Source organism: Arctopsyche grandis, chromosome 3, assembly GCF_051622035.1.
Source record: "Arctopsyche grandis isolate Sample6627 chromosome 3, ASM5162203v2, whole genome shotgun sequence".
NCBI lineage: Eukaryota > Metazoa > Arthropoda > Insecta > Trichoptera > Hydropsychidae > Arctopsyche > Arctopsyche grandis.
The window spans coordinates 34543677-34556552 of NC_135357.1; the positions used below are offsets into that span (position 1 = coordinate 34543677).

General features: G+C 34.4%; 1 protein-coding gene across 1 annotated transcript in view; it reads right to left on the minus strand.

The window, feature by feature from the left end:
- Positions 1-5203: 5203 nt before the first annotated feature.
- The window catches only part of LOC143909223 (nucleolar protein 4), a 287347-nt gene continuing 279674 nt past the window's right edge, over positions 5204-12876 (minus strand). Inside the window, exons 7-13 of the mRNA XM_077427128.1 lie at positions 10772-10911; positions 10438-10608; positions 8640-8870; positions 6840-6986; positions 6495-6742; positions 5726-5973; positions 5204-5645 (exon numbers count right to left, since the gene is read on the minus strand). Coding sequence (XP_077283254.1) covers positions 5359-5645; positions 5726-5973; positions 6495-6742; positions 6840-6986; positions 8640-8870; positions 10438-10608; positions 10772-10911 — 1472 coding nt within the window. The 3' untranslated portion in view covers positions 5204-5358. The remainder of the gene's footprint in view (positions 5646-5725; positions 5974-6494; positions 6743-6839; positions 6987-8639; positions 8871-10437; positions 10609-10771; positions 10912-12876) is intronic.

The window sequence follows — 12876 nt, forward strand, 5'->3', positions numbered from 1 at the left end:
TATGAATCTGATGACGGTTCATATTTTTGTAGCACTTTTATTAAATTTTCTGCATTTTTCTATATGTATATATAAATATATAAACATTTCATTCATTCCTCGGGTATTTCGATTGTACATGAATTTTTATTTGGTTTTGTTTTGAGGTTATGTATTTATTGTGTCGGTGTTTCTCGGAGCGTTTTCTCAAATGTTGAAGTTTGAGTGTTTGGGGATCGTCGGCGTAGACAATAGGTTTCTAAATGTGTAACGAGTAGATTTTGGATTTATGTTTCGATGCAATATATTAACGGTTTAATGGTTTAATGATGCGGCCCGGGTGTGGATATATTGAGAGGTGAATTTGGCTCAAGGTGAATTCTGTGTCGCTATCGTAGGCTACAATCAGTCAATTCTTAGTGTCAATATTGAAACGTTGCATATTTTATTGGGTGAACGGATTATTGCGCACATTGAGACAATCGTTGCCACAAAAATCGCGAATACGGAGTTCTCGTTAGTACAACAATATTTCGCGTGGGTACCTTACGATTGATGGAGTTTTCGGGTGCCAGACGTTTCGTGATTGAGATTTTGGTGATGTGCGCGAGATCGCTTTTTGCGGAATAGTCACCGAACCATTTTATTGTTATTTATTATATTATATATTATCGTTTTCAAAAAAAAAAGAAAAAAACAATGCCTTTTTTTGTGTGTGAATGTTTTTTTTTCATATATATAATATATATGTAGATTAAATTATTAATATAATTATTGAATGTTATTTTGTTGATTTAGTTTTTATTTTTCAAATATAACCATTACGTTACAACATTTTAAATAGATTTTTTTTATTTTTCAAATAATGAGGTATTTCGCTTTTTGCATTTATTTAAAATTCCGCATCAACGTGTATTTTTTTTTTTGTATTATTGTTAATTTTTTTCAGTGATTAACGGGAAAGTAGTTTTTTTGTTGTTGATTTGATGTGGTCGTTGCAATCCTTACTGTGATATTAATTTTTAATATTAAAAAAAAAAGAGATGAAATGAAATTCGTTCGGGAACTTTTTGTCGAACGGATACTTCGGGTAAATGATTTTCGAGTGCGACCCGACCGTTTCAGTGATGATTTATTCAACAGTTTGGGAATCGTAGAAGGATTTATACTTGTATTACGAAGTGAAGTTACCAAATATATATGTAAAAACGGTTAGCGTTAACACTTTACCGCCTGGTGACGAAAACCGCCAAATACCGCTGACGCAAATTTGCGCATAGACCAACGAAACATTGCTTGGCTTGAATTTCTCTCAGTAAACGAGGCAGAATGTGGTAAAGTGTTGACTTTGACCTCAATCGATAATGCAATACGCGTCAAACCTTATCCATATCAACAATTTTCCTTATATATTATCGAATTACTTTTATTAGATAATTTTAATTTATTATATATTTAAAATAAAAAAAGGTTTGTGGTTTTATATACAACTTATTAGTGGTATTGTGAGAAAATTTTAATGAAAATGTTCTTATTGTTGTACTTTGGCAGTAATTCGCTACTGTGTTCCGTTTTAATGTTATGGCCGTTGAAAATTTTGTTTTAATCCTATCAAAAGCACATGTGTAGTTTATTTTGCAATTGAAAAGCCTGATAATCACCGTTGGTTATAATAGTCATAGGATATTTTTCATGCATGTTCTATACGTATACATAATAATTAATTATTCATGGTTTGGTTTACCTTTTTTTTTTAAATATTATATATTATTATTATTATTATTTACCTTACATTTACAGCCGCCTCGAAAGCTTTGTGAGTGATGTGTAAATATGTCAAATCTTAGCGTGTAACTTTCGAGACGGCCTGTTTTGATATTGTACCCTAGAAATCTATCGTTCCGTTGATAATGTTTCCTTTTTTTAAAAAATTATTAAAATTAATAAAAACGATGGCAATTTGGAAAACAGTGTTTGAAAACATGACTGATGATTAGAAGACTCGCTGGATGTCAAATTGTATTAAAAAAAGAAAATATAAAAATTGATAGTGTGTGCTACTGTATTTTTGTACCTCTATTTGGTCATAAATAATGATGATAAATAAATTGTTTATTTATTATTGCGGTTCGAACGACATTCTACAACTACGTGCATATCCGCTTTTTACATTCTATTTTGGTTTTTTTTCTCTTTTATTTCACATCCAATATTGACACTTTGTCTAATGATTTGTTTTTAAAATTAATTAAATATTATATGTTTATATATATATTTTTTTTTTGTCATTTATGGAACGTCTTATTGTCACGTTTGTATGTTCCGTCAAAAACATGTCTGATTCACCCATTTACGACTGTTTATTTTTTGTTAATAAACTTTGAATAATAAAAAAAACAGTGTTCTTATTATCGTTCTACACAGGGGGTGACACGACAACTCGTTCACAGATTTTCCGTAAACCGATGATGCGCTCCAGGCATTACGTATACGGCCATCTCTTTCTCACCCCGTCTGTTCACCATGATCTCGTTTACTCTGCCATTACGTATGCAGCCATCTCTTTCACAGACCGTCTGTTATCGGTGAACAGACGGTCTGTGAAAGAGATGGCTGCATACGTAATGGCATAGTAAACAAGATCATGGTGAACAGACGGGGTGAGAAAGAGATGGCCGTATACGTAATGCCTGGAGCGCATCATCGGTTTACGGAAAATCTGTGAACGAGTTGTCAGGTAACCTACACAGGGGCAGCTCAAAGGTGCAGCAGACTAGGCATGTGCCTAGGGGGTGATTACTGGTCAAATGTGAACCGGTCACAGGACAACCGGTCGCTCTAGATCGGTCACACGTGATCACTCGTCACACTAAAACTGGTCACGAGAAAACTGGTCACACCCTTAAAAATGGTCACGAGAAAACTGGTCACACCCGAAAATTGGTCACGAAAAAACTGGTCACACCCAAAAATTAAAAATTGGTCGAATTTTGGTAAAATTTAAGGGGGGGGGGGAGGGGGCGCAGAAACCAATCTGCCTAGGGGTGCCATATACCCTCGGGCTGGGCCTGGTTTTATGTAAATACTCCCCTATAGTGTATTTTTTTTTATTTGGATAAAAGGGAAATGTGGATTGAAACACAACGTAATATTTTTTTACATTCAAATATATTATGATAAATTTCAGTGTTCACTTTTTAGTAATTTTTCATCATTTCAATTTCTTCTTTAATTTAATTCTTAACAAATATATTTCATATAAGTAAATACATATCCAAGATATTTTTTTTTAATTTCTTTACAATTTTAGTAATTCTTTTTCACCAAAAATGTGATCAATATAAAAAATCTTATTTTTTCTTCATCATTAATTTTTTAAATTTTCAATTACATACAATATATATTTCATATATTATATATTATATATAAGTATATCGGGAACTTACGACTTAATAGTGCATTTTTAATTTAACAAATAATTTATCACGCCAATAATTCACACGTATAATATATTATATATGTATAAGTCATCATTCGTAACGATCACTTTACTAAAATTACAAAAAACCCTTTTCTTTCAATTATATTTATAATAATAACTATGAACTACTGAAAAAACGATCTTACTATTTATAATATACGGGGATGAAATATATATACGGTTACGTTTACATAGTAAAAATGGTTTGCTTGTACTGAATATAATATATTACATATAAATATTAACAAACTCGACAATATTATAAGTAATTACGTACATACTATCAATTTTTAAATGGTGTGATTTTTAATAGATTTTTCGGGGGCCCGCTGTTCTCTTTATTTCGTATTTTAATATACATATATATATATATCATCAATATGTACATATACATTATAGATTAATTTTAAACAACACGTTAATATTTTATAATATAATAGATTTAATATTCCAAAGTGCAGGCGTCATTTTTTTGTAGTTTAGCACCAGAAAAATTGAAATTCACATACATTTACTTTAATATATTTTAGTTTTGACTAGTACTGTCCTATTAATTTTTTTTGTACGTGACGAAATGAACTTAAATAGTTTTTTAATGTAATAATAGTAAAGAAAAATATTAATTCGGCGGTAACAAGGCGATAAATTTACAAAAGAAGTATGTTACACCTATATCGTATCAATAAATTTTATTCATTTTGTGTGGGATATTTACTTTTTTTTTGTTGTTTTCTTTTTTATTTTATGTACAAGCATCTATTGAAAATTAAACATCGTTATAAAACAATTTGCAAGCAAAAATATGGAATGATTTAATATAAATGTAAGTATTCATCGAAATTCTCGAACATAATATTGTCTTAATCACTATGGAACGCTTGAAAAAAAATTCCCTTACGCAAAGCATGGTAACAATGACTTATCTCTACTTGTGAAAGAAAGTGAATCTCAAAATGAAATACGTAATTTGTTGAAAATTAAGTACAATTTATCATTATTCTATTGATTCTAATGTGTAATAAGTACAGAGAGATCGAAAAATAACAATAAGTCACTAGCTTTAGCTTTATATACACGATGGATTAAAAAAATATGTAAATTTCAATCATATTTGTACTGTTTTATGAGCTATTCAAATCTGTGAATACGAAAATAAATACATACGTACAATAAAATAAAAAGTTGGTAACATTGATCCCTGCTTTATCGGCAGACAATTTTTAGTACTAATTTAAAATCATAGATGTCACTTTTATTAAAACTAAATTATTTAAACCCAATATTCATTAATAAAAACATTCAAAATTCGTATTCACCGACCGAAAAGTCTCAATAGTTAAAAAGAAATGAACATCATTGTATTTTTACTATTATTTCAAACCCTGGATTCTTAACCTAACCTAAAAACAATATGAAAAATTCAGGGATCGCTCTATAAAAATGATCTTTTCAGCATTCATTACACACTCTTTCAAAAGGTCAAGAACCCACAGTTTAAAGATTAAAACAAGAATTAACTTCCACTCTAGATTACAAATTGAATTTCACCATCTGCATAATAAAATCCCTATACTAAAAGCTAATTCACAAGTATCTTTTGATCAGCACCTCTACGTCTCATATCCTATTATAAATGAAAAAAAAGTATTTAAAACTATGCCATAATTAATAATTAATAATTAATAATAATAATAAATCTCAATCTTTAATATTTGTCTCCAAACACACAACAATGCCGGCCCCGCTTCCGGAGAACGAAAAAAATTTTGCTCTCGAGGTTAAAAAACATACGGCAAATATTAAAATGAGCATCTTTGGACTCTGGAGTTTTAACAATATATTCTCTTTTTATTTTTCATTGTTCATAACAAGGTCGCACATGGGCGCTTAAGTGACCCTCAAGGTTGTTGAAGCAGCAACGTCTCCAACTCATCGGCCGACCTCAGCAAGAAAGCCGCAGACTCCCTATAGCCGGTGATCAGTTGTCGAACGGCAGCCATTTCAGCAGTGTTGAGCTTGTGTGACAATAGCAACGGCTTTGCAGAACTCTGCGAACCGTGCGACACACCCGACGTTGAAGAATTGAGTCCCAGAGCAGTCACAGCATTGGTTGAAGTCAACGAATTGGGGAAACTCCCTTGGGAAAGATTCGACGATCCACTTTTCATCGATAGATCAGTGGGTCCTGAAAATAGCAATATATTTTTTAATTGCCTCCTCATTTGAGAATCATTAAATGATGATTTATTTATTTATTTTTAATACCATTTCCGGTCAGAGATGCCACTCCCAGTCCCCCGAAGTTAAGTCCCTGTGTATGGTGAGCTCCGGCGACCATGGCAGCGGAGAAAAGTGCACTTTGGTATGCGGCCATTGCTGCTGGTGGTGGACCACCGAGGGTGGATAATAAGGCACCACCCACCAGTCCTGATCCTGCCCCACCTACAGCACCCACTAAAGACGATGAGAAGTCTCCGAGGGATCCTGTCACCGATGGAGTTGACGTTCTCGAGCTGGAAAATAAAATGAACACCGATAAGCATATTTGAAATTCATCACTAAAGGACGTATATTCATTAGGGTGTAAGGGCTCTACGACATGGTCGATTTTGCGTGTTGAGACCGATTCAACCATGTTCGTGGCTACCACTTTACTTTCTTCCCAATCGTTATGTCACATTAAATAACGTTTATTAAACCACAATTTCATTTCATACCCATACGGACAATCACAAAATACAATACACGTTCCAACAGTGTTGAAAGCAAGATACAAGAAAAGGTTTTTCTAGGGAAGTTAACAATAGCCAGAAATGACAAGTCTTTTATTTGACTAATTTATTAATTAATATATTTATGTGCATAGGTAGGTAGGCATAGGTAGACTCTATTCATGATTTATGTTTACTAAAAATGTATTAAAAAATAATTTATTAGAATCAAAACGAAAAATCGAACAATATAACTTTGGAAAGGTTGAATTGAATTTAATGCAGTTTTTTGCAGCATTTTGGAAATTTGATTTTCAACTTACCTAATATTTTTACCACCACCCGAGCAAATGTCGTTCTGTCCTTTACTTATGTTATTGTTATTTAAACATATTCCGTTTTCTATTGAGTTCTGTATCGAGGCACTCAACAGCGACGGTAAACTAGAATTCGACTGATCCACCTTCGTCTGAAGACCAGGGCTGGAACCTTGCAGTTGTGCTACCGACGTGTTATAAAGACCCAGCAGCGGATGGGTGACGGACCCTGAAGATGCTGTCGTGTCTATCGCCTGAAATGAAAATGGGAAAACGAAATTAAATACCGGCAACTCGAAACGAGCAATTGGAAAACTCGGAGGATAGGAGTGGCGTTGTCTATGAACTTACAATGCCAGGAGCTGAGGTAGGCATGTGTTGACTCACGGGTTCTAATCCAAGTCTCATGCGTTTCGCGTTGTGGCTTTCGTTTTCGCACGCCTGTGCCAATATCTGTTCCGCTTGCACTGATGTCAGGTGTGCTGGGGTTGGCCGGATCTGTGCAAGAAAAGTCAATGAGAATTAAAGTCTAGTTTTAGCCGGATGCACCCTGGCGCAACGCGATACGACCAGCTTTAACCGAATATACGGCACTGTTCAGTCGAGCCACTTTTTTTTCAACTACCGTTTAATATTTATAAAATAAGTTATTTACTAATTGAGTCTCTTGAAGTAGAATAGACTAGTGGTTGGCATATAATGCGTTGAAAGTGATGTGGTCACGGGTTCAAATCCCACTGGTTTCTGCTGGCTAGACCTTGGATTTGTGACTCCAGGTCGATCGTTTCCTATTATCTGGTACTAGCTGTATTACCCGGCTTCGCTCGGTATTTGTAATATTGAGGGAATCCAAAAACGGTTTCTCAGGTATCTTTATATGAAATTGTATGGTTATTATCCTTGGCTATATCCTAGTGCGTTCCTATTAGGGGCGTTAGGCTTCAGCTCATTGGAATCTCGTCGTGTTATGTTTCTGGGAAAGCACTTTTTTAAGCTATTAAATGGGTTAGTACACAATCATCAGGTTTTTAATGAATTTAGATTGTATACAATTAGTAAGTTCAGGGACCTGAGGAATCGTGATTTGTTTTCTCCTCCTGTGGCTCGCACAAATATGTCGGCAACGTTTCCAATATCTAGAGCGATATATCTGCTCAACGATATATCTGTTCTTTTTTTTATTAAATTGACTGTCACGAACAAACAAACATATATAGTAAGTCTCTTATAAAAAATTATATATGCACACCCCCAGCGCCTGCGCCCCCTACGGAGCGGAGCCCTAGGGCTTCACGGTGACGATGACGTCACGGATTTCTACGAACGAAGGATACATACATACATACATACATATATACAAAGTCTCTTTCCAAATTATATATTAGATAATCTAAAATATAATTTCGAAAGAGACTTTGTATGTATGTAACTATCGTTGGTTCGTAGAATCCGAAAACAAAAACAAATAAATTTGAATAAAACAAAACTATTCAAATAAATTGTTTACCATGAGGTTGGCCATTTTTAAGCGGTTTATATTACAAATACCGAGAAAAGCCGGGTAAAACCACTAGTAATATATAATTTCGAAAGAGACTTTGCAACTACATATGTAAGGTTTGGGTGGAAGCATCGAAAACAAATCAAAGTTTCTATGACGACGATATCGATATCGTTGAATATTATTTTTTTTCGTTTCAAATAAATTTAATAAAAAAACAAACGAATGTTTACCATTACATTAGCCATGTTTAAGCAGTTTATATTACAAATACCGAGCGAAGCCGGGTAAAATCAATAGTATCTCATAAACGACAAAAAAGCAAACAAAAATAATTGTCATATTCGAATTCAGTGGATCAAACTTAGTAAAGATTGATAAGTTTCCACTCCGGTAAGTAAATAACTAGATTTTTTGTTGTTGCTCAGTGTTATTAAGGTAGAGTTGAAAATGAACCTCTTCAAGCATACAAATTCGCAAATAAAGTTCAGTCGTTTTTGGTGTACGACGATCAAAATCATGAAATATTTAGACAGACAGATGAAAGTGGAGGGGGGCGCGACATAAGCGAGTAGCACGCAACTTCCGTCCGTTTGAAGAGATTTATCTTCCTCTCTACTTGCGTCAAGTGATTGAAGAGTTGAACTTACGGTTGCGTCCCATGCTGGAGCAGTGCTGGTGCCAGACGGCAGTTCTCCGCGAACTTTCTTATTTCTACGGCAACTTTTCAAGTAGGTCCTTATCCTCTTTCTCGCTCTCTCCGCGAATTCGGGAAATTGGCGAGTGCACGAATCGATTATGGCTTGAATCTTTTCCTTTGGCTGTTTCGAAATTGGCACAATGCGGTCCAAGTTCTCATCGACGAATAAGCGCACGAACATCTACAACATCACATCATCAAAAACCCATTTAACACATACATACATACATGCACAAATCCAAATAGAATAAAAAATGGGTGCCACTTTAGTATGCGGTCTACCATCACATACATATCTACTTTAGTATGCGATCTACCTTCACGTTTTTACTTTAATATGCGGTCTCACTGTATCAGTTCTGGCGTGTGCTAACAACCTAATCTTAAATGAATAGGGCCGACCATGAAATAAATAGGTGTTGGCTGAAGATGTGTTTTTTTTGGAAAAATATTGATGAAATAAAACTTAAAAAAAATATATCTTAGCACCCAACACCTATTTATTTAAGGGTCAGGTTAGTTTAAGTTAATTTAGGGTTGGTCCTATAAAAAACATGTCGTTGCTACGATATAAATAAAAAAAATAATTGACTGCGATTCAAAGGTACATCGCATGCTAAGGTAGACTGCATATTAAAATGGCCAAAAACCTAACCTAACCTAGCCTAACTGACCCTTAAATAAAGAGGTGTTGGCTAAAGATGTGTTTTTTTTGGAAAAACATTGATGAAATAAAACTTAAAAAAATATATATCTTAGCAACCAACACCTATTTATTTAAAGGTCAGGTTAGGTTAGGTTAAGTTAGGGTTGGCCCTATAAAAAAAGTAAAAATTATAATAAACAGGTCGTTGCTACGATATAAATAAAAAAAAATAGTCGACTGCGATTCAAAGGTACATCGCATACTAAGGTAGACTGCATATTAAAATGGCCAAAAACCTAACCTAACCTAACATAACCTAACTGACCCTTAAATAAATAGGTGTTGGCTGAAGATGAGTTTTTTTTTGTGAAAATATTGATGAAATAAAACTTAAAAAAATATATATATAACCAGCAGCGTGGTCTAGTAGTGAATGTTGAATTATTTCGTACTTGATGTTACGAGTTCGATTCCCCGCTAAGTCTCGCTGTTGACCAGACCTTGATTTATCTAGGTCGATCGTTTCTTATCAGAATTTGTCAATTTTTCTGATTTTCATTGAAACGATTCCTGTAAATTTGGCGTTTCCTTCCCAATTTTCTGTTGCGAACCTTTAGTTATTGTTATATCTTAGGTTTCGCCAAATTGCTCACCATAGATGTCTCTGTGGTTGTTTATCGAATATAAAAATTTTTATTTTACATGAAAGTTATTCATCGTAATTTATCGTATTAATACGATGTTTGTAATATATGTATACTGACCATAAATGTCAGATATTATTTAAATTTACATGTATCTATGTAATAATTATGTGGACCAGGAAGGCGCATTTGGGGTTTACCTGTTAAGCCTTCCTGGTATATTTGTAAAATAAAAATAAATAAATAAAATATATCTTAGCACCCAACACCTATTTATTTAAGGGTCAGGTTAGGTTAGGTTAAGTTAGGGTTGGCCCTATAAAAAACAAAAAAATATAATAAACAGGTCGTTGCTACGATACAAATAAAAAAATAGTCGACTGCGATTCGAAGGTAGATCGCATGCTAAGGTACACCGCGTATTAAAATGGCACCCAAAAATGTTTTTTATAACTTACATTGAAAGCTTTAAGTCTTTCCGGGTCGTGTTGTTGAGGATCAAGTCTATCGTCGCTCTCATCATCCGAACCCATGGCGTCTTCATCTTCTTTTCCATTTCCAGCTGATGACGAAGTCTCGTCATGAGCTCCACCAGGATCCGTACTGACAGATCCTAGCAAAATGGGACTCTGCACACGAAACAGTAAAATAAACATTATTGACATGTGTAAACATGAGTGGGTGGCGCGGGGTAGAGAGAAAGACAGCGTCGCCATTTCATGGCGCGCACATAATCAAGATGGCGCTCGAGTTATTTCATTAATCAAAACGTGTGACCCTTTGGGATGTGACCTTAAAACTCACCGGTTGATCTCTTAAATTTCTCGTCGGAGGTCTGCTTCCGGCTAGTCCCAGGGCCGAGTGATAGGAGGCCCACAACTCCGCCATGTTTGTTTCGCTGCTGATGCCGTCCATTGCTTCGCCATTGCGACCTAGAAAACGCAAGAACGAAACGTTGATTATTGAGATCGTCAACAACCGAGTTTAAAATCAACTCTCTAATCGTCAAATCATCCCCTTACTTATTAAATACATACATAGTAAACAATCTATGCAACAATGTCGGAATTGGAAAAATAAAACAAGCTATGATGTATAGGTATAATGTATAGACAACTTGATTCTAGCATTCTAGGAATTATATGTACGGCAGTGTTCGCCAAGTGAGCTATATTCGAGCGTGGCTTATATTTTGGGCGTACACTTTTTTTTTCAACTAAACAGTCAAGAACTCTGTACTTGTTCTCGCATCTTTTGAAAATAAATAATTGCAATGAATACTTATGGAATTTTAGTACTTGCTATATAACCATTCATTGAGATTATGTTTGTATGCAATTGCTGTTAACTAAATACTTTTTCTCTAAGCTAGACAGTATTTAGCTGCCAGCAGGGATGTTTATTTTATTTAAAAAAAATACTCTCAAAGGTGCCGAATAATGTCGTTAAACACAAGTGCAAGACTAAATATAAAAGTAGATATAAACAGACCCCGACAAAGAGAAAATGGAAACGATATTTGAATATTTAAAATATTTGACGAGATAATATTAAAGTTGTTATAGATTTATTTTATTACAATACATAGTATTTGTTCGTTTATTTTTATTAAAATACACATAATATTTTATATTGAAAACCCCTGTTAACTGCATATATAGAAAAAATATGGACAGTTGCATAAGACTGGAAAACTGAACTACGCCGAAAAAAGCTCACTTGGCGAACACTGATGTACGAAGTTGGTGGTTTTGAACAGGATGATCATTCAAATCAACGATGGAAAGTACATAAGGTGCCAAATTCAATACGAAAAATTTGGTGGCACGCTGAAAAATTCATAAAATAAATAAAAAACGGTCACTTTTCTCATAAAAAATTGTTTGGGCACATTTTAACTGACTGAAAAGTAAATTTTAACACCTCTAAGATTCGTCTTGATTCGCAAGTAAGTACATATGCAAGTCTACAAGTTCGGTAAGGTTAATTTTCACTTTAGAAATGGATTGAAATGGTACTCTTACCCCACCCAATGTGACCAAAAAACGTACGATCTTTATTTACTACCGTGAAATGACTTTATTCTTCAAGCAATTATATTACATTAAGACATTTCACACAGGGTGAATTGAAACGTTTGTGAATTAATTTAATCATAGCTGGGCACGCATTGTGAAATCAACTTTTGACCTTTTCGCCGCATGAACACCTGTAGAGCGTCTCAGACACACGTCGATGCATTAGCACGGACACAAAGAAAGCATTACTCGATATCGGTAATTAATGCAGATTATTATACCCTTCGATGGAGGCTAATAAACACTGACGAAGATCGACATCGACACACGAAAAGGTTAAAAAATGAAATTTTAAGGTTTTCGCGGCGCAAAACGGTTCAGTCGGTGACCTTTAGCCACCCCAACTTCTCGCCAACGCAACGCAACGGACATATTCATGAGGGGAACAGGAGAACGGCTATCGTCCGCATATCAAAAAGGCGAAAAGGTCAACGCTATCAAAAAGGCAAGACGGTGTTAGTTTCCAAAGGACCCAAGGAACATCCTACTCGACCGCTAAAACATCGACGTTCATGGGGGAAAACTCAAATGTGCAATTTCAATACAACAATCTATTCGAAACACTTCACTTTTTCATCGTTTAAATTTATATATGTACATAAATACATACAAGGTGCGGCAAAAGTCCTATTATTACTCAATTTTTTTTAATAAATTCCATTTTTTTTATTTTACAACCTTACATAGTTGCAAAATATATCAAATTTATAAACTTGTTCATGCAAAATACTACTGTCAATACGCGGAGAAGATTTTGTGACATTAGAACTGTCCATTAGTACCAACAGTAAATATGCGAATGCGAAAAAAGTGCATTAT